This window comes from Pundamilia nyererei, unplaced genomic scaffold (assembly GCF_000239375.1).
Source record: "Pundamilia nyererei isolate P.nyererei 1_Seehausen unplaced genomic scaffold, PunNye1.0 scaffold00069, whole genome shotgun sequence".
NCBI lineage: Eukaryota > Metazoa > Chordata > Actinopteri > Cichliformes > Cichlidae > Pundamilia > Pundamilia nyererei.
In genome coordinates, this window is record NW_005187470.1 from 2813570 (window position 1) to 2836760 (window position 23191).

At 39.3% G+C, this 23191-nt stretch overlaps 1 protein-coding gene across 1 annotated transcript in view; it reads left to right on the forward strand.

Moving 5' to 3' along the window:
* Positions 1-22722, forward strand: part of LOC102214802 (proteasome activator complex subunit 4B-like) — a 45556-nt gene extending 22834 nt beyond the window's left edge. Inside the window, exons 22-47 of the mRNA XM_005736505.1 lie at positions 73-128; positions 263-319; positions 401-456; positions 559-657; positions 750-812; positions 1090-1185; positions 1620-1751; positions 3675-3884; positions 3979-4115; positions 5060-5113; positions 5909-6038; positions 8610-8691; positions 8974-9127; positions 9601-9667; positions 9760-9885; positions 10133-10285; positions 10459-10563; positions 11492-11583; positions 11755-11886; positions 12082-12284; positions 14276-14361; positions 14534-14662; positions 17834-17989; positions 18918-19056; positions 19215-19348; positions 22153-22722. Of these exons, the coding sequence (XP_005736562.1) occupies positions 73-128; positions 263-319; positions 401-456; positions 559-657; positions 750-812; positions 1090-1185; positions 1620-1751; positions 3675-3884; positions 3979-4115; positions 5060-5113; positions 5909-6038; positions 8610-8691; positions 8974-9127; positions 9601-9667; positions 9760-9885; positions 10133-10285; positions 10459-10563; positions 11492-11583; positions 11755-11886; positions 12082-12284; positions 14276-14361; positions 14534-14662; positions 17834-17989; positions 18918-19056; positions 19215-19348; positions 22153-22287 (2983 nt within the window). The 3' untranslated portion in view covers positions 22288-22722. The remainder of the gene's footprint in view (positions 1-72; positions 129-262; positions 320-400; positions 457-558; positions 658-749; positions 813-1089; positions 1186-1619; positions 1752-3674; positions 3885-3978; positions 4116-5059; positions 5114-5908; positions 6039-8609; positions 8692-8973; positions 9128-9600; positions 9668-9759; positions 9886-10132; positions 10286-10458; positions 10564-11491; positions 11584-11754; positions 11887-12081; positions 12285-14275; positions 14362-14533; positions 14663-17833; positions 17990-18917; positions 19057-19214; positions 19349-22152) is intronic.
* Positions 22723-23191: the final 469 nt, after the last annotated feature.

Sequence of the window (23191 nt, forward strand, 5' to 3'; positions counted from 1 at the left end):
ATATGTATATATGAAACAAAAACATCATGCAGTCTTGTCACGTTTTGCTCCTTACACTTTGCTTCTTGTCAGAGTTTCTTCCATGGTGAATCTTGGGGAGGTCAAGCTGTATATAGGTGTTGACTACGGTATGAAAACAGCCACATAACACATATTTACAAACACTCAATCTCCCATTAGTTTCTGTTGGCAATGCGGCCACTCATCCTGTATTCTGTGCCCATACGGGGCTTCTGTATTTCTTCTATCCCTCCCCCTCCAGATGCTTCACGGGAGAACTACCGAGAGTCCATCTGCCAAACCATGAGACTGCTGCTACGTGAGTGAAGATTTTAACTTCACCACAATCCAGTTGAAATGTCTTTGCATAATTTACCTGTATCCACTTCTCTTAATCCAGATCACATCTTAGAGCACTCAGAGGATGATACAAAGTCACTGTTTGTCATTATTAAGGTATCCTTCTCTTTTTATTCTTTATATGAAATGTTGTTAGTTTATCCTGCAGCAGGCCTGCAAAGGTCTCACAGCACCCTTTGTCTGTCTGCCTGACTGCAGATCATCAGTGACCTCATGTTTTTCCGAGGCACTCAGAAGAAGGAGTTTGACTCACGCTGGAAAAGCTTCACTCTCGTCAAGAAGTCCATGGAAAACAGGGTGAGTTGGAAAAGTACACAAACTTACTGGTTGTTTGTTTCAATGAGTCATTTACAAGGTGATTTCAATACTTTGCTTTTTTACTTTTGCAGCTTCTCGGGAAGAAGCAGCACATTAGAGCTCTACTCATTGACCGGATTTTGCTCCAGCATGAGGTTTGTTTAATAAAAACACTGCCTGGTCATGAAAAAAATATTGGTGGGTTTTTGAAAGGGTACACATTACCGGTGTAAACATAACTTTCCACTCATGATTCACCAAAACAACACAGTAATAATTTGACTGAGAACACTATTTTCTTCACATTTTTAATAGATATTTCAGTATATTATCATATTTTTTTACTTAACCACTGAAAGTCTGATGTCAAAAAAAGTCATAATTGACATGCAATTTAGAATTTAAATGAAGATTGTATTTTTGTGTGAATAGATGAGAAAGATGGTTGTGGAGGGGAGTGAATATAAAGTGGTTCATCAGGATCTGCTCTGTGATCTGCTGCTGCTTTCTACCAGCACGTATAGCCAGGTAAAAAAATAATAAAGTAAAACACACATTAAAAAAAATCATGTAACAATAACATTATACGTCCTTCCTTATACACCATGCAAGAACTGAGTCTCTGGATCTGGACTAGTGTGTGATTTTTTTTTTTATATTATATTTTAATATTTGTTAATATTAAAATGTCCCATCTAACAATGATGACAAAATCTTCCAAATCGTCCCAATTCAGTTTTGGATCACCTCCAAAATGTGTCTGTCTGTAACTGCTTGTGCAGGCCTGCTAACCACAAATAAACAAAACAAATCACGTAACTTGACAGAGTTAATTAAATAGTTAATGAAGAAGTGATCTGCTGACTTCTATATTCATGATGGCACTTTTGATATAAGCGAAAAAGTGTGAGAATGCATGCATGTGCATCTGTAAAACTATGTGTGCGTGTTCGTCCTTGCAGGTACGCAGCAGGGCACAGAATGTGCTTATGGCTGCCTTGGGAACCTATAGTTTCTCTTACAGAGACCTCATTCCCCGAATCCTACAACTGTTGTCGCCACAACACACTGGTGTCACGCAGCAGCAGTTTAAGGTACTGTGCATGCAAACACATAGGAATGCATCACTTGTTTGTCATACTGGTCACTCTCCGTGGTGCTGAAACGTCATCTGTAGTGCTAAATTTTGTCCTCAGTAGGTGGCCTCATTGTCCTGCACTGGTCACTGCTTTGGAAGCTTTACTGCTTCCTTTTTGGCAAGTAGGCCTTGACCCATCCTACATCGTTGCCTCTTTCTTTCTGATATCTTCTTATATCTCAAAAAGAAAATGTTTCAGTATAGGAGTCATTATTAACCTTATACAGCCATTTTTTTAATGAAACAGTGGGTCCTCTGTGCAATGTACTTAGAAAATAGCAATGGCAATACGAACAACTCCTAGACAAAAAGTCACTATTATCACCAGCTGTGGTTTGTATACACGGGAGAAGCTTTGCAGTTTCTGTATTACAGCACTGGCCTGTGTAAGCCTGGTATTCTAAGCAAAAAAAAAGTGATTTAAACCATTTTCACACATTCACTGCAGCCCTGAACTTTTCTTGAACTTACCCAACAGGGGTGCGTATGAAGATAAAAATTTGACACTGTCAGATCACAGATTAGCCAGTCTTTATCCTGCAAGCTCCCTCATACAAAACCTGTGACAGATTTCACTGTTGTACAATACGCTGGATGATTCACAGCTACCATATGTCATCCTGCGCACTTTTTCCACACTTTCACCACATGTATGAGTAATTCTAGTAATGTGACAAAGGACAAATGCAGCCTTATCCTGATATATTCATGTGTGAAAATGGTTTACGTTGCTGTTTCATTCTATTGTTTCCCATTCATTTGTGTAATTGGGCAAAAATAACTGTACTAGCAACATAATCACATTGTTCATAGTATTGGACAGAATATGTGGTTTTAAGCAAGATGCTGGACCTGAAATTCTGTCAAAATTGCATATACAGTATAAGGAAAAAAAACAAAACAATTTAAAGACACTGTTCGAGGATTGAACAGTGTCCCTGGTTGCTCTGCTTCCACGTCTCCAATGTTGTTGTTTCGAATTGCTGTTTCTGTGGCTGTGATCAGATCCATCAGTGGGATTTGTCACAGTGCCACAGCAAAGTTCAACCATTTTGCAAGGATGTTTTTCTCTGCTTGGGTGAGTTGTCTGTCAGACAAATTTTTCACCCACTTGTCCACATCAATTGTCATTGATCAATGGTCATTAATCAGTGGTTGTTGATCAATGGTCATGACAATTTGCATTTATTAATGATCAAGAAACGGACCTCACGGCCCATTATTTGTCAGTGGTGCTAGTTTCAGTCATTGTGGAGATGCACTGTTTATATTACTGGGGAAACCTGCAGTCAGCAGTCTCAGACGTTTCTCCCACTACATCCAGATGATAAGAATGAACTTTTTGTCAATTATCTAAAAGATTAACGAATTTAATTTAGTTTCAATAAATATGGGGCAAGCATGTTACATGAACCAGGCGACACACAGCAGCATTTTTAGGCTGAGGTAGTTTGTGATGCTGGTTTCTAGTGCCTTTAAAACACAATAAAATTAATAGTAATAATTCCACATGTTAATAACCCATACAGAGAATAACTGTTTAACCAAATAAAGATTTACATAGAGACGCCTTGAAATTTCCAATCAATGCTCCAAATGTTACTGAACCCAGAACTGTGAAGAACCACAAAATCACTGAGCACTTGCGGAGCCCAATGTAAACACGTAAATATTAGATTTAACATGTTTAGCTTCTTAAGCACATTGCAAAAGTGCACACTTACAGTTATCATCATCATAACTTATAGTATCATTACATAATATCACAAGAATGTTCTAAATATTTAAAAAACATGACCATCATTTGCAAATTTTTGAAGCTGCAAAGATACACCTAGTATCTCTTTTAATGTTTGTACACATGTGCATTTTTTCACAGGGTGCTCTGTACTGCCTTCTGGGTATGTACAGTGGTATTCCTATGGCCAGTGCAAGGGACTGGGAATGGGTTGGGCAGGTGTGGCCCGCTCTGGTCCGCTGCGGCTTATCACCCACAATGAGCCTGGAAAAACCCTCAATCGGTCGTCTGCTTGATGACATCACTGACAGGATCCTTCGCCAGCATGACACTATCGGAGTCAACTTCACTGTGAGCAAAGTGATCATTAACCATCAAAATGCTACCATCACCTGATACTTTTTGTAACTGTGTGCTGCTCCCCTTTGCCCACTTCTACCTCTAGGTGTCTGAGGGATGTGTAGAAGTAGCCATTCAGATTGCACAATCGAAAAATCCCACACCTTGTTTAGAAGCACCATCCAAAGAGGAGATAAAAGAAGGGCTTCAGCGTCAGCGAATTAGAAATGTGGTTGCTGCACGGTAGGGATAACAAGTAGATTTCTCTTGTTCATTGAAAGTCTTTTTGAAGTTTTTCACATGATATCCCATGAAGATTCTATATTTTTGTCATATTGAACATGACACAGCCACCACTGGCTGCTAGGCCAAAATGTGTATTCCCTAACAGGTTGGCAGTGGCTTGTGGAGGTTGCTGGGAGAAATGGTTTGGTTTGCTGGTGGGTTGCCACATTCGCCTGTAGTTTTTTTTTTTGTTTCTTTTTTTTTGGGGGGGGGGGGTGTAAATTTTTCTGCAAATACTTGCTAACTACTTGAAAAAGTGTGAAGCAAACTGGAAATGCAGAAGGTTTGTGCCTCAGCGCCATAGCCAACATGTTTTGAAAAGTGCAGCTTTTACTTTGAAGGTGAATTTTCTCCATTTCTGGTTTGAGCTATACTTTTCACAGTTTCAATACAGCTTGGAGAGTACCACGACAGTGTTTGTAGATAACTGTCACTGTCACTTCTATTCAAACAGTAGCAATATCCTCATGACGAAAGGAGTCACAAGTAGGTTTTCCCACTTGTTAGGTAAAAAAGGCAACACACTTTTTTATCTAACAATCGATGGTTGTGAAGTTCTCATCAACTAGTCTGTGTGATTGGACTTTTTTCCCAGTGACTGGCATCAACCTCCAGCAACCACTTGCAGCCAGTCTGGGAATACTATCCCCCTCTACACCAGTGGTTCCAGGCTCTAAGTCTGTGTGACTGGGCCCTAATGCAGTTGATCACTTGATTGATGTTGGCACCATGATTGTCACATTTTGAAAATGGCAGACAAGTTAACAATACGTGATTAGTGGTCATGTGTCTGCAAAACCCGAATATTCCTATAATATATTATTAGGTTTCTATATAAAATTTTGGTAGTTTAGTAGCCGGGGGTGGTACTACTAACCAACACCTGTTTTTATTTTGTACAGGAAATATGAAAAGTTAGTCAATGACCTCTTGGACTGCCTTGAAGACAGAGACTTGTAGGTTTTCTCTCCAACTGTTTATGTGTTTTGAGATGTTAGAATACACTAAAGCTGTTTTCACACATAAACTTCCATTTCTGTTTACGCTACAGAGGTGCACAAAGAGCCAAATATCCAATACAGTCGGATTTGACATTGATCCGTCTTTGACCTGCCAACTCCCTAGTACAAAGTCTAAGTGATGTTGAATTCCGCCATAAAAAATACATTGAATGTCATGTGTGCTACCTCCTGCAAGCTTTATCGAGCCATCTCTCTTGCCTAAACCAAGGAAGTATTTCCAGTAGTGCAAACATGTTTGAGACTGACTATTTCCCTCTGTGTGCTACATGTGAAACCTGGAAAATATCCAAACCAAGTCTCCAGAAAAATGTCCAAAGATTCTGTGTGAAAACAGCATGAGTAAGCTATATAGTACTGTAGGTCATCCAGAGTTGAGGGGACCAGAGTTGAGGGGACCTAATGGTAAAAGCATGAGCACCTTTAGATTTAAGCTTTGAGTTTGGAGTAGCCCTAAGGGAACCACCTGAGGATCTAAAGCTGCAGACTGGCTTATACGGAGTCAACATTTCTGCTAGGTAGCTTGGGGCCAGGCCCAGACAAGCTTTAAAAGTGATTAGTAGAATCTTAAAATCAATTTGAAAATGTAGAGCCAATGGAAAGAAGCCAGGATGTGACGCTGTCTGCTTGTGCTGCTTGTAATGCTTGGCAGTAGAAAATAGAGCTGAGACATAGAACTGCATTTCTATTATTACCAACTCTTTATTTTTTTTATATATGCCTATGATTCAGACCCTGGAAGTTTGAGCACATGGCCACAGACTGGCTATCTCTCTTGTTGAGGGAAGATCACCCACTTCCCCCTGACGCTGTCCTCTACTTCACACAGAGCCTCGTGCATGATTCCATCAGCATACGCAAGGTCTGTGTGTATGTGTATATCTGTATGAGCTTTGGCTCATGTGAAGTTTCCAGTACACTGTATGTTCCAGACAAGCCAGGGTCAGATAGCAGGGAATCCGAGCATTTTATAGTAAAGCTGAACTATAATGAAAACCCAGATCATTATCAGAGTCATTATGGTTGAATTAATAGTAATTTTTAGCTCATATGACTGAAGAACCAGTGAGCTCCTACCATTGCAAGGCATATTAGGCAGATTTTAGTAAGCTTGGAAGTAAATTTATTTATATAGTGCCTTTCACAAATCACATAAAAACAAATATACAATAAAATAAAATGAAATGCCACCTGATTGCTACTTTTAAAAAATTAACCTTAAGGTATTTTTTGACATCTGCTCAGTTTATAGATGATAGAAAGGAAGTCAGTGTTCCAAAGAAGGGGGCTACAATTGCAAAGGCTCTGTCTCCTTTAGGTTTTAGTCTAGATTTGAGGATAACAGGGATAACAAGGCCTGATCATAAGACCTGAGAGTCCCGCTGGTGACATATGGCTACAAAAGTTCAGTTATGTTGGAGGGCACTTCACCATGCAAGGTCCTAAAGGTGGAAAACTGAATTTTGAATTGAATTCTGAATCTAATGGGGAGCCGTGGGGTCAGCAGAGGTGTGTTGTGAGAGCACTTGAAGGATCTGTTGCAGCATCGTTTTTGTGCAAGCTGTAGACCCAAGGAGGTTTTACTGAGGGAGACGAAGACTGAGTCGCAGTGGTTCAAACGAGATAAAACAAAAGTATGAGTTAGATATACATTTAGATATAATACGGGGAGGTTTACTGATATTTCTTAATTGATGAAAACAAAAACGAACCAGACCCTTAACCAGTTCTTTATCAGAACTCGCCCCCGGGTTGCTTATGTGTACTTTAACGTAGCTAGAGAGCAATCCTGGATTTCCAATAACCCGGGGAACCAGGCTGTCTGGGGCATAAATAATGATCTCTATATTTTTATTTTCATTCAGATGGAGTAAATAATCTAACATTCATGATTTTTTTTTAACAGTTCAAAGATTTTTTAAAGATAAATAATAATAAAAAAACAGGTTTAAAAGTGATGTAAAGCTGAACATTACTGGCATAACATTGATAAGTGATGTTAGTAAATGATCACAAAAGCTGACATAAAGAGAGAAAATGGAATACAAGTGAAACAGGATCCAGAACAGAACCCTGTGGAACACTGTGTGTGATAATTTGGAAATAGATGTGGCTATTCACCCAAACTCACGGTCAAGGTTTTCCATTTCCATTTTCACAGCATAAACTGCACAATACTTAAAATTGAATTGTTTTTTTTATTATTTTATCACTGAAATCTGAATAAGTGAAAAATATCTCTTGTTCTTTGTTCCTCTCTTAGCAGCTTGCAAATTAGTGCCACAAAGACTAAAAGCAACTACACAAAAACAAGAGGGAGTCAGATTTAATCCTAGACCAGACACTGTGTTTTTGGGCATGAGTCAAGAATCAATTTGCTCATCAATACTGACAAATACACATATAATGGGATAGAATCCTAGATCTTTATAAGGCTGTGAGATCAGCACAGGATCACGAGAACAGAAGGTGGTCACACTGAGCCAGACAGCAGTTGCTACACAACGTGAGAGCTGCAGGTTTTGAAAAACGCACATTAGCGCTCTGGCTAAAATCCCCTTTTTTATTTAACTTCTCTTGTCCTGCTCATTAGCTTGTTGGATAACCGAACACTTGCTGTGTAAAAGCGCTGTGCTCACATCAATTTGCAGGATACATAATTAATTGCTCAGCTGCAGACCATTAAACAGCATGTAAACATACCTGCAAGTGTCACTGAAATCCAGTTAGAATCTGTTGTGCTTTCAAATCACAACTTGCAACACAGTTTGCAGTTACTGCTACTTACCCAAAATATAGACAAAATACTTCTTCCTTTTTAATAATGAAAAAAGAGAAAATTTAAAAATGTTACAATGACTGCAAAAAGAGGTAATGAATGATTTTATGATTATATATATTTTTGCACTGCAGTCTAGTCATCTGCACATTCAACAACCATTTCTTTTTATTTATTTATTTATTTCTCGGTAAAAGCGTTGTAGAATTTATTGAAAACACAGCTAGAGTTTCACTTTTACAGTTATTTGTTTGTATTCAGGTGTGTGATTGAGCAAAATGTCATACCTCTCCAAAGCATAACTGAACAGCGCAGACAAAAGAAAAGAGTGTGAGCTAAGCAAAAAGAGACTTTTGCAAAAAGTGCAATTTAATGGAGCCAAGACACAAAAACTATCATAAAAAGCAGAAACAATTCAAAGATTAGCTACAACACTGAGACCAGGCTGTTCTCCAGTTCGCTATCAAACGACTGCCGGTAGTGTCAGCATTTTTTAATACCCACAGCACTTTTACTGGCCCTAAAGGATCCCCTGTGACTGTGGCTAAAACTGTCTCCCTGTAGAGGTCAAGTAGGGTCACTACAGTTTGTGGCAACACTTACGATGATAAACTTGTTTTACTCTTGTTTTGGGTAATATTTCCCACCTGTTAGGTTGCAATCTCGGCAATGGCTGGTATCCTGAAGCAGCTGAAACGACTGAGTAAGAAAGTGGCCGTAAAGCCATCAGATATCAGTGAGTTTACGTCCAAATGCACACAATCAACCACCAACTACATTATTCAGCTTTCATGTTTATTTCTAAAGCAGGATTTTTAGTTTCGAACTTTAATAAGATAATAGTTATAATCAGTTGAAATCAACCACTTTGAAACAATAACATCTAAATTTGCTTTAAAAATTGCTATAAACCACAAGAGCTTTCCACCGCAAACACACATTCCCCCACAAATAAGACTAATAGCACTCTTGTGTATGAGTGTAAAGGGTGCTTTCTGTTATTGCTTTGTATTTGTAGGTGGGATCGAGGAAACTGATGGGCTGTGCGTGGGGGATCGGGAGGGAAATCGCTGGCTGCAGTACGACAGCAACAACCTACCTCTGACTCAGGAAAAGTGGGACTCTCAGTGTTTTGTGGAGAAGACACACTGGGGATACTACTCGTGGCCGAGGTGAAGACCCTGACTGAGAGATGAGGCGTTGGATGTAGAAACTGAAAGGCTGATTAACTGCTTGCTTGCAAGGAGCTAAGTAGCTGATTGACTTAACTGCGTGGTTGATTTGATGCTTGGCTTTGTGGCATTGTGACCACGTTTATGCGTGTGTGGCTAAGTGCCGAATGACGCGGCTCTGAGTGGATGGATAACTAGCAGGGTGTTGAACTCGCCTTCTGTCACGGCCTGTCCCAGATAAGGCTGACGGAACGACTTACTGTCTGGCCTAGATAGAAGAATTGATGTATAAGTATAGAGCTGGGTGCCTGTCTTCTGTCTTGGTATTCAGACGCCTTGCTGACTACTGACTTTATAATCATTCATTTATCCTTGCTGCTTGTTTGAAGACAGTATGTGTCTATCCAGATTTTTCCTTTGTGTTGTTATCTATAAATCATCGCAGCCTCTTCTTTGTCTCCTGCTCCTTTCAGAGAAATGATGATCTATGCATCTTCGGAAAAGCCAAAAGATGACCTGCCATACGAGGAGATGAGTGAGGTGCGTGCTCATACAGGGCCACACACAGAATCATTCAGCGAAGCCTCTCTATACCTATTATTACATTTTGGCTGTGTTTGTGTGTCACACAGGGTGAAAAGATCATCTTTGAATACTTCTCGGACCCAGAATTTATTGATCAGCTGATCGAGTTTCTCTCTCTGGAGGATCGGAAAGGAAAGGACAGCTTCAACCCTCGACGTTTTCTCCTCTTCAAGGTGCAGTTGTCATCCTCAATCGATCTGACAGACCTTATACAAAGTAGTGACGCAGCATAATGACACTAGCCAAGGCTGAATCGAACTCCACAGTGCTGCATTTTCTATCATCAACTTTTGTGATTCATTTTTCTCCATCATGCAGCGGTTTACTTGCGTCAAACAAAACCCTGCTTTCCTTTTTTCTCCCTTTTTTCCTGGTAAAAATACACACACACAAACTCACATGTTCATGCTTGATTGGCAGGGGCTCTTTCGTAACTATGGTGACGCATTCCTGCCATTACTACGGCCTCACCTGGAGCAGCTTGCCAGTGACCCCCATGAGAGCTCCCAGCGCTGTGTGTGTGAGATTACTGCAGGGTTAATCAGAGGCAGTAAACACTGGAGCTTCGGCAAGGTACTGGACACACACACACACACACACACACACACACACACACACACACACACACACACACACACACACACACACACACAGTGAGAAACGTACACACTGCACCACTTTTTGATAAGAAGAGTCAATATTAATAAAAACTTCCATTATTGTGTATGTGTGTGCGTGTGCCTCAGGTGGAAAAGTTATGGCAGCTTTTGTGCCCTTTGATCAAGACGGCATTAACCAACATCACAGTGGAAACCTACACAGACTGGGGAACCTGCATCGCTACTGCTTGTGTGAGTTGCTCACATGCATACAAATCCACTATAGTGAAGATAACTCAGGGCTTGTTATAAAAAGTAGGACATTTTTTTGTTTAATTGCTAAATAAGATCAGAAGCTGATATTTTAAAAGTCTACAGAGCATGTGAAAATTGTCAGATTTGCCTTGACGACACCTTTTAAAGCACAAACTCTTCCTTGCTATTCTATTATTGTTCCTTTATGGTAGTGCAGTGCTGGCTCACATTTGTACTATTGTATGCATTGTATGTGAAAACAACTGATTGACTATGTTTAGTGTTAATGCGAGTATGCTACCCTAACAAGTAAAACCAAGTTGAGATATTAGATATTAGGTCTGCTAAATCTATGTTTATTAAGCATTTATACTCACCAGGCAGAGGACTGTACTCAGATAGGCTGCGGTATTTAAGCGATGCTTAGCTGGTACTAAGGGGCCCAGAGTGTAGAAAGAAATGCAGTCTGCCCGTTCTCCTGTGACATCAACAAAGCATTTTTTCCCAGAAGCTGCTGCTCACTGGATATTTTCTCTTTTTCAGACCATTCTCTGTAAACCCTAGAGATGGTTGAATCAGCTTTCTCCCCCATTCTGATTAAATTGATCTCTAGGTCACCTTGATCATGTCTACATGCCTAAATGCACTGGATTGGCTGATTAGGTATTTGTATAAATGACAGTCCATTTAGCTGCATTATTGACTGTGTTATTCATTACACATTCCTTTGAATTAAACAGAATGGCTTTGCTTACCATAACCTGTTCTTGCCTTTTCTTATTGGAGCATAAAACGTGCTGTTTGGAACAATGAGGGCATAAGGCTATACTTGAGCTATCCAGTTTTTTTATTATGATTATGCAAAAACAAAACAATAAAAAGCCAATGAAAATTATTTTTGTTCGTATTGAATGCTGTCCAACAGGAGGGAAGAGAACCCAGGAAACTCCACTGGCTGTTTGAGTTGCTGATGGAGAGCCCCCTCAGCGGAGAGGGCAGCTCATTCAGAGATGCCAGGTAATGTATGTGTATGCATGATAACTGCATACAAAGTATTTGCAGTATTTAAGAGGTTTCTGATTTCAGGCTGCAGTAGTAACCTGAGCTGACGTATGCTGAGCAGACATGCCCGCAATAACACAACGACCCCCCATTCTTCCATCTGCCCCCTCTCTTTGTCTCTGTCAGTTTGCTGTATGTGCTTCAGGGAGGTCTGGCTCAGCAGCAGTGGAGAGTTTCTGAACTGCTGCACAGGCTGCTAGCCTACCTGGAGCCCAAACTCACCCAGGTGTATAAAAATGTCAGGGAGCGCATTGGCAGGTGAAGAACTTATTCTGCATTACATAATTGTGTCTAAATGAGTTAATCTCATTAGCTTGTGTGTACTGTTTGGGTTGTTCAAATTAGAGGCTCGTTATTTATCTCTAACTCTGTCTCATCTGCTCCTGTACTGTATTTCCCTCTCATCTCTACCCTTCCTGCTCCCTTACCCTTTTTCTGCTCTTTTCTCTCCAGTGTCCTGACCTATATCTTCATGATAGACGTGGCTCTGCCCCACACCCGGCCCACTACCTCCCCCCATGTGGCAGAATTCATCACACGGGTCCTAGAGCGACTCAAGCCCCTCACAGCGGAGCCGGAGATCCACAACCACGTACACGAGGAGAACACCCAGGAGACAGATGAGCGCACCCAGGCTGTCAAACTACTCAAGACGGGTCAGAATGTGGATGAAAAGAAGTAAACTGTGTGTCTTTTAGGCAGCAAGGCCAGGGACAGACAGTGGCTGCATGTCTCTCTCTCTCTCTCTATCTCTCTTGCTATATAAGCTTGTTCTCTTGGTGAAATAGACAGTCATACTAAAACTAGATTGACCAAATTAAAAGCTGTGATTCTTCATTGATTTCACCTTTCAAATTTATTTTAAACGGTAGTGAGGTGTAGATCGATAGGAAATTTCGCCCGTGTGTGTTCAAGCATGTCAAAAAGGAATTATGGAAAGGAGTCCAACTCAATATTTGGATAGGTCTCTTTAGTATAATATGTAATTTGTCCAGGTCACATAAGGAAGTCATTTAAACTACATTTCATATTGATTTTGCTTTCGTCATAGAGGCTAGTCTAATTTAACCAATTGTATTCAGGCAAAATGAAATTTCAAGCATTCAGAAGCAAATTGTCTTTTCGATGAAGGAGTGTTCCTGCATAACATTTATAGTGGAAAGACAATGCAGCAAAGAGTCAGAAGTATGAATTTGCCATTTTTGAGTCTAGCTGTGTTGTGTTGGCACAACCTACATAAATATGAACTACAATTTGATTACAAAGATAGTAGCTTGCTGAAATGAAAAGAATAAAAATTCAAAATTTGAAGTGATGTAGGTGAGCAATTGAATTTATTAGTTAATTGTATGGCTGAGTAATGTATTATCCAGACAAAACAGATAAAGAGTTGCAATTGTTACCAGCATTGATTAAAAACATATATAAGGTGTTACTAATAAAAATGTAAATAGCTAGCTGAAATAGAAATACGTGAAACGATCTAAGGAAAGTATGAAAACCTTAAAAGTAGCAGTTTAATTGTTGTGAATTAATAATCAAAATAGTTAAAACCGCTAATATCAGAATCAGAATCAGAATACTTTATTGATCCCTGGGGGAAATTATTTTTTGTTACAGTGCTCCATTTTAAACCAACATTAAGACAAGAAAGACAAGACACTAACTAAGAATAGTACAATATATACATATATATACATACATACATATGTATATATATGTATATATTGTACTATATTCTATATAGTACATATTCTATTCTGAATATTCTATTCAGTAATTCTATTAGTACTATATTGTACTAATAGAATTACTGATTAAAAAAATGAAAGTGGTATTTCAACATAAAGATAAAAATGAGCAGGCAGGTGGGCAGACGACATGAACACAGAGGTCAGAGGTCAATTATTTATATTATTGTGTATGAATTTTCTAATTTACTGAAAATCACATGTTAAGGGAGTAATACCTTCAAGTCGCAGATTAATCATTTAAATAGAAAAAAAGTTAACAGTCATAGTCAGCTCAACTGTCTAACCCTAAATAGTAATTCACATTCAGTTATAATGAGGTAAAATACATGCTTTTGAACATGAGAGGTTTTTGTGATTAAATGATTCTTGAGACCATTATATAGATTACATTAGATGAAAGAGGATAGGCACCACTGGCAAAGTTTTATAATGTTAAATACTTTAAACTAATACCTATGCAGAATGTTTTTCCAGTGAAAGATAGAGAGACACATATGCAAACCTCTACATATAAAAATTACCTAGCAATTGAGGATAGAATGTTATTTGAACTTAAAGATTTTGTAACTATTTTTGCAGATTTTATTGTATTACAGTAGTCACGCCTGCTTCGTTTTTTTTTTGTAGCTTGCCACAGACTGAATTTAGATCTCATTTTTTTGCCTCAGTATTTGTGCATTGCTGCTCTTTCGGTTTCTGTTATTACTGTAATCTCCATTATACAGACAAATATCTGGCTGTGGAATTATACAAGTCATTAGATACTAAATAATGATAGATTGTGTTTTATTACCAGAGCCACGCAGCTCCAGTTCTGTGGGGGTTTTTTATCATTTGCCAGCAATTCAAACTCTCCTTGTGTGTTTATGTGTGTATATATGTGCTATTTGCAGTCTTAAAATGGCTGATGACGAGTGCAGGGCGAACCTTTACCACTCCTGTTCAACAGCAGCTACAGCTCCTGCCTCTACTCTTCAAGGTAAGAACAAACACGCACACACACACAGGTTCTAGCACAGCATTATTACCCACTCAATCTTACTTGCCCATTAAACTCAATTTCTCTCTTCATTTACTCAAAATGGTGCGTTGCTCCTTGTCTTTCTACCTCTCTCCCTCTCTCTCTCTCTGTTTTCTCTCTCCCCCTGCAGATTGCCCCGGTGGAGATTGATGAGAGCTATGATGAGATGAAGCAGGATGCACGCACGTGTCTCTCTCTCATGTCCCAGGGCCTGCTGTATCCTGAGCACATCCCTCTGGTTTTGGCTGCACTGGAAGAGGTAATATGTACACACAAATCCAGAAATACTCACAAAAGCACACACTCACAACTGCCTCACCTGCCTGCTGTCAATGTTCCAAGCCTAATCTCCCAAGGTATTGTGTTAGACTAAAAACAACCTATGCTATTTTAATTAGCTCGCAGAATTTCTGCGGTGAGTTTTTATGTGAGTGGTACCCCTGTTGTGAAATAGCGGTTCTAAAACTACCTTCATATCAAAGGGATGAGGAAGCATTGCAACATTTTTTTAGTTTCACCTTCACCTAAACATAAATCTTTTATGTTCTGGGAAGTCCTGGGTGTAAACAGTTTTTTAAAGGAATAGTTTCATTTGGTGGGAAATCCTTACTTTATTGCTTTGTTTTATTTTTGATCGAACACCAAAAGGTTTTCATGTGGATCTGGTGCTGTGCACAATTTTATTTATTTATTAACCTTTATTTAACCAGGAAGATCCCATTGAGATTAAAAACCTCTTTTTCGAGGGAGACCTGGCCAAGATAGGCAGCAGCAGATGTCTCACAGTTACAGAAATTACTCAAACACAGGCAGCAACAACACACATGCAACAATAAGTGAAAGAATACAAATAAAATAAAAAATAAAATTCAATAAAATTCAAATAAAAATAAAAAAGTCAGTTAAAATGACAATCAATCTAATTGAAACAGTTACATGTTATGGACTTGGCCTCAAGGATTTGTAGTTTAGATTTAAAAGCACTTAATGAATTCAGTCATTTTCCATTCCTTCTGCAGTTTGTTCCAGGCCAAGGGTGCTAAATGGACAAAAGCTCTTTTACCAAGTTCAGTTCGGGCAAATGGAACAGAAAGCAACAAGTAACCATGCGGACAAAGAGAATACCGACCAGCATGTTTCATTACAAGCAGGGAACATATATAAGAAGGCAGCAACCCAAGTATTGCCTTAAATATAAAACTGTATAAATGAGAGTTCCTCCGACTTACCAAAGCAGGCCATCCTACCTGAGAGTATAACTCACAGTGGTGAGTCTGAAATTTACAGTTAGTGATGAACCTCAGAGAAGCATGATACACAGAATCAACCATTCGAAGACATTGAGCAGAAGCATTCATATATAGAATATCACCATAATCCAGCACAGGCAAGAATGTTGCAGCAACAAGCCGCTTCTTTGTATTAAAACACAACTTATTTTGAAAATAAAATCTCAGTTTTAACTTCAGGTTTTTCACAAGATTCTCTACATGTGGTTTGAAGGTAAGCGAGTCATCAATTAAGATTCCCAGATATTTATAGGTGTGAACCAACTCTATTTTATTACCTTCAAGAGTAGTTACTGATGGGATTGTTTGGGCTCGTCTCCTTGATTTAGAAAACAACATGAGCTTTGTTTTGTCTGCGTTGAGAAAAAGTTTAAGCTGAAGTAATGAATGCTGGACAGCAGAAAAGGCTTTCTGCAAGGAGTCAATGGCTTGGACAAGAGTTGAACCACAGCTGTAAATAACTGTATCATCAGCATAGAAGTGCAAGTTTGCATCTGGCACATGTAGACTAAGATTGTTTACGTAAATGATAAATAGAAGGGGACCTAATACAGAACCCTGTGGCACTCCGTTGTGCACTGTAACAAAGTCAGAACATAGACTGTCAGATTTAATGCACTGAGTCGTGTTACTGAGGTAGTTTGAGAACCATGCCACTGCTCTCCCAGAGAGTCCTGACTGGAAGAGTCTAAGTTTTAAAATACAGTAATCAACAGTGTCAAACAATGAAAAGTTGCAGATCAACAACTGTTTATGGTAATTTGTAGGCAGCAGAAATTTGATACAGACGTTCAGAATCGATTGTAACAGGTTTTGTAACCTAACCCTAATACTGACTTTTCATGCAGAGTCATCATCAGGTCTGAGCTTTAATTTATTAAGGTTTATAAGCACATACACTACACTGAGAAAAGTACTGTTCTGCCTACAGTGCCATGAAAAAGGTTTATTTACCTTTAATAAATGAAATAATTTATTCGATATTAATGCCATTCACTCCTACATAGTTTACTGAAGCATGTCTTACCATCTTGGCTACCCCTCTGGAGTATTTATTTGTACATGCTGACAACTCTCAAATCTGATTTGTAAAACAAAAAGCTCAGCACGGTAAACTAGCCCTGAGATGAGGCTTTAAACCTTTTTTCTTAGCTGCTTCATGTTTGGCTGCACATTCATCACTGATAAAAGCAGCTGAAATGAGCTTCCTTAAAGGGGAGGCTAGCCTTAGCCTTAGTGATAGGATGATGGCCTTGGTCATTTAGAAGGTACTTGGAGTAGAGCCACAACTCCTCCACATCGAAAGGAGTCAGTGTTCTGGATATGCCTCACCGACAGGAGGCAGAACCAGGATGCCTTGAGGACATTATGTCACTTTACTGGTTACTAGGAATTAATTGGTATCCCCCAGAAGAGCTGGATCAGGTGGCTACGGGGAGGGAGATGTGGCTGTCCCAGGTAACCTGAACCCAGATGGATGGACAGATGGATGAAAAATTTTCCTCATTAAGTTATATTTTAGTTTATGGATACAGATGGTCAAGAGTCATGATAAGAATGCCTGTTTACATATTTATTATGATAACCATTGATTTGGATGATAACGAGTAGATATTTGTGAAATCTTGTAAACCCCAGCTGACAAGCATCAGGAAACAACATAAATATGATATATATTAGCCCGTTTGTTTGTTTATTAGGTCTTTGCTGGTATGGCCAGCACCAGATTCCAAAATGTCTTTCTTCTGTTGCAATCTGTGTTTTTATTTTGCATTAAAATGTGGACAGTGTAACCAAATGCACCAAAGTGGTGTAGAATGTGGTATAGAATATGGTAGGTGTATACGGTATACCCTTATTTATACACATTCTGTGTATATTTATACTTAGTGAAATAGATGTGCAATTATGAATATGTTGGCATACTTATATTGCGTAGGCACAGCCTCACAGAGTCATCCACATGCTTCTTGAAAGATTTTAATTGCATGAAAAGAGAAAGTATTACATATAGATGTTGTGTACTCGAGTTTATATATCTTTTATGAGCAATATATCACCTTCAGGGCCTTTCGGGCATCAGTACAAACTCCAACTTGTTTCTCATTATCTCATCCCTTTTTTCTCTCCTCTCTCCTTAGATGGCAGGCAGCAGGTCATGGCATGCACGTTTCTCAGTGCTGACCTACCTCCAGATCATGGTTTTCTACAATTTGTTTACTCTGCTCAGTGTGCCCGCTGAGGTTCTCCGCATTCGAAAACTGGTGATGCAGCTGCTGCTAGATGAGCAGCTTGAGGTAACGTATTCACAAGCGCTGGTTTAACACAGCCCCTGGGATCTCTGTCAGGAGATAATAAAGGGCTGCTTTTCTAACCTAAACCTTAATCCATCTTTTCCATTCACAGTTATTGCTTAAAAATAACAGTCTGTCTCAGTGCTCACTGTAGTTACAGGGATGTTGATTGAGTACTGTGGCTGCCTGAAATCTCTTTGTCTGTGGCAGCTTGGACGATGTAAAAATAACATTCAAGCTAAACCCAAAATAATTGTTTATTTGTCTTGACTTTAAATCCTCTAAATTACTTACTAATGTTTATTTATTGAATCGAATTAAAAAAAAGCTTTACAACTGGTTCTCGGAGAACAGAAGTCTCTTGAAATATTGAGTAATGTCAGCTTTTGAGCAATCAATGTCCCACTTGTCTTGCTTTTAAACCCTTTAAACTGTCTACGTTTATTGATCTGGATGTACAGCACAGGTGAAAATCAATAACCCCTGCACTCCAATTGAATTGTCTAAATTACCAACACAGGTCCTTCTCTTAATATTTTGTTAACTGTGTGAGTGTAGAGTTGATTAATGCTTTGTCCTCGTATCACTGTCTGTTACAGTGCCTCAACCATCACTCAGAGCTTATTCATAATTTATGCAAAGTGATGCAGGAAGGCAGTGATGTTCTGCAACTGAATTTTACATCAGCTCAGCTCAGCATCTATCCCTCCTCCTCCTCCCCTTCCTTTGCTTATATCTGTCCCGTGTACCTTGCTGTTCACCGATCTCCTTGGGCTCGCCTCCCTTAATAAATTGCACATGCATTCCTTGCCTCTAAAAATGCCTCGTGTTCTCCACAGCACTCTTTATTTGTCAGTTCTGATCTTCAAGGACCTGTTTTTTCCTCCCTCTTTCTCTCCTTCCTGTCCCGCCTTTCTCCTTCTCATTGTAGGTGAGGGACATGGCATGCACCACCCTCAGTGGTTTACTGCAGTGCCAGTTCTTCCCTCTGGACTCCAGTCTGCAGACACAGCTCCAGACGCTGAGTCAGACTTCCCTCCCCAAGGCCCGAGGGGAGCTGGCCTCTACAGGTACACACACACACATTTCCGTGCACGTCACAATTGCACAGTGAGGCAATCACAATAATACTTGCCCTATTACCCTTTCTTATCCCAGGGGAAATGTGAACCTTGAGATTCGAAGAGCTATTTCAACTCTCCCTTTGTGTGTGTGTGTGTGTGTGTAGATTTAGTGCGGCGCCATGCTGGAGTGCTCGGCCTCAGTGCGTGCATCCTGTCGAGCCCCTATGATGTCCCAGACTGGATGCCTCAGATATTGATGGACCTGAGCAGCCATCTCAATGACCCACAGCCTATAGAGGTGCGCGCACGCATTAGCCCCACCACACACACTCATATATAAACATCTAGCTCAAAACAGTGTGAGCTGAAAGAATACAATTTCATTGTCCAATTGAGGAGAAAATTGTGTCTTTGGTCTTACTTCAGGCATGAAGAATACATACAATGTAATCCGTAGAGCAGAGTTTGAATAATACATTATAGTGGTGTGGAGCCAATGATGACGATGGTTTAGTGCCTCTCCCATAGGAAAGTGAAAAAGATGAGAAAGAAAATCCAATAAAATACAGTTAAAATATTGTATTTGTAAAAATATTGATTAACATGTCTGTTACCGGAAAGATTAGTCGGAAAAAAATAGAATCTGGTAGAAATATTATATTTTGCCCATTATAGTAAAGGACACATATGTTGGTTACTGTAAATCATAGGCTGTATTTAAAAGGTGGAGATATCCATAATGATGATATCCGTATCCATGAGCTCCTGGTGTTCATATTTTCACGTGTCAAAGTAGGATCGTGGCCCCCCATTTGGGGTTATTTGGAGTCAGAGATGTCAGTGTTTGGCAAGTCAACGGAGTGCTAACTTATCAGTCTATACTAGCAAACTTGGCTACCAACTTTCCGCACAGTGTCATCCTCACAGTCATGCTGCCAATTAGCACGATTGCTGCAGAATCACTAAACTACTGTGAACCACATCCAAATACATAGGTAATCACAGATACAAGTAAAATACACGTAAAAAAAAAAAAAGTCAGGAAGGTGTTCTTATCATCTCATCATCATCAGATTAATTACTGACTTTCCTTCTTTGGCCAAATAACTTTATACTTCGTTCTTAGCTAACTAGAAACAACAGTTTCTAACAGTGTGCAATGAATAAATTATTTTTCCAAATTGGTTTTTAATTATTGTAAACAGTTTAGATCGTTGCTGCAAATATTTTCAGCTGCTAATCTGCATTTTACATTATGTGTCTCTAGATAGAGGATTTACCAGCCAAAACAGGAACTTTTGAATTTGCAGTTCATGTACTTAAACTTAAGTGTAGGCTTCATTGTAATAGATAGTGGCTGTAATCAAGGGTGGGTATGAGCGTTCACTGTTCAAAACAAATGAAGCAAGAAAAACAGTTGCTATCAACATTCGTTTTATTGCAGGACTTTACTACAGACTATAATGGAATTGTTCCACTACCGAGAAACAGCACATCACTTTGGGCTCATGTATATTAGTTTACATAAAAGTTTGGCCTTGAATCATGCATTACATCTTGTTTATCTAGAAGCCAAATATCTTTACATTCACACTTGAGAAATAACAATCCTATTTTCCCTGCTGTGGTTGCCAGATTAAAAATTATTCTGTTACCTTTTTATTATACATACCAGTGTATGGAAAAAGACAAACGCGGACAAACTCTCAGGCCTCTGGTACAGAGCAGTTAACAGTTATATAGACTGCATATACCACATAGAGCTATATACTGCATATTTTTTAATAAAAAATACTTGTTTGCATTGAAAAGGGGAAGATTATTAACTACTCATAAAGTAACTGTTTGTTAATACACTTGGATGTATGCTCTGTTGCATGTGTTGTGTGAAGGCACCATTTCTATATGATCCCAGGCATGTTTTTCTGCATTGTGTTCTATAAAAATCTAGGATGCTTTCACACTTGGTCCCTTTCAGCCCTCTTAACAACTCAGAGCTATTAGTCAGCATTTTTTGCGCATATGTAAACACTTCAACTGAACTCAGATGAAGGCATGAGAACACCAGGTATTTCTCTTTCTCCCACATGCACACAGCAGTGGAGGAAACATTGGCTCCCTTTAAGTCATTTTAGTCATACCAAACCTGTAAAAGCACTCTGCTGAAAATGCTGTTAAATTAAATATGATACAAACGCCTAACTAGTGGACTGCAGCTAATGATTATTATTCATGATGGATTGATCTGCGTCGTTTTTCTACTTTAGTCAATTTTTTTGTTTTATAGAAATTCTGAAAATAATAAGTACCATCAGACTGCCCTCGTTGGTCTTTTTTTAATTATGAAGACTGAGCTGTGTCCTTTTAAAAAGACTAATAAGTGATCGTGTCCCTAATTTCATGATACCTTCATTGGTCAACAAAAAGCAGATACCAGTTTATCTGTGATTGGTCGATATCAGCCAGCTGATGTATCACCAGGGCTTTAGCAACGAGGCAGATAATTGTATTTTTTCATGAATGGGATGTTGAGCTTTGTCAGCGTGTAGAGGACCAAATGTGCAGTGATGAATCATGCTCTAAAAATGATACTTAAGATGTATGTTTATTTTTATTCTTGGATGCTAAAAAAGTAGCTTTGCATGATTCATAGTTCAGATCATTACTTATTTACCAAATATTTACCATATATGTGGCCTTGTTGCCACATCTCAGTTCATATTCTGTGTAAAACAAACTCTTTTAGGTCCCTTCCTCCCTCCTTTAAGCCATTTTTGTTCTGATTGGCTGCCCTTCACATGAAAACAGCAGTTTGAACAGGTCTCATGTGTTCACAGCCAAAGCGCCAGCCACTAGAGCTCTGTAGGATATCATACAGAGCTAACATTGGAAAAAAATATTGCATCATAGAGATTTCAGTCTTCATACAGGTTTAATATGAGCATCCACAATGTTTTCGATGAAAGACAGCAGGAAAAAACCCAATAAAGTCCAGTAAAGCTGATAAACTCACTTGTGTTTTGTGGTGTTGTTTCTAAATGTGCATACTGCATTCACCTAGATTATGTTTATGTATGATGATTTTGATTTTCTTACCCAAAGATGACGGTGAAGAAGACCTTGTCAGAATTTCGGCGTACTCACCACGATAACTGGCAGGAGCATCGACAGTGCTTCACTGACGATCAGCTGCTCGTGCTCACAGACCTGCTGGTGTCACCCTGTTATTACGCCTAGACAGAAATTTCCTGCCTTCCCAGGTCTTCGTAAGCCATGTAGGACCACTACCAGAGAAATTAATTACACAACGGCTGGGAACTCCAGTCTTGTGCAGCCTGTAAAATAATATCTGATAATACTAGCAGGGCGCTCTCCCGCTGGAACCTCACTTGCCACCGTTGGCCTTCACTAAACCCAGCAAGTAAGCAATCCTGGGCAAAATGGTTTCAAATTTTTAACTAGCATGGTATTTTTAGTCAAAGGTGGCCACTTTAGAGGGAAAGGTTTGGTTTATATTGAAAAAGTCTTTTTATTGCTAATCATCATTGTTCCGGTATGTACTTTTAAAAGAGTTCTAACTTGTGCACGTTATTAAATACAAGGAAGACATTCCTTCATGATAATGTTCATGTGTGAAATTATAAATATATATAAATGTATGCAATATAGGCAGCACGGTGGCACGGTGGTTAGCACTGTTGCCGCACAGCAAGAAGGTGTTCCTGAGTTCAATTCCACCATCAGGCCGGGGTCTTTCTGTGTGGAGTTTGCATGTTCTCCCCGTGTTTGCGTGGGTTCTCTCCGGGTACTCCGGCTTCCTCCCACCGTCCAAAGACATGCAGCTTGTGGGGATAGGTTAATTGGATAATCCAAATTGCCACTAGGTGTGAATGTGCGAATGAATTTGAGTGTGAATGGTTGTCTGTCCTTGTGTGTTAGCCCTGCGACAGACTGGGCTAACACACTGGGATAGGCTCCAGTGCCCCCCGCGACCCTGAAAAGGATAAGCGAATGGATGGATGTATGCAATATATTTGTGAAATTGTAATCTAAAAATTATCGTTGTTGTATTTCTACAGCTATATTGTATCCAACACTTATAAAGCTATTTAAAAGCACTCATGATATATAATACCTCATA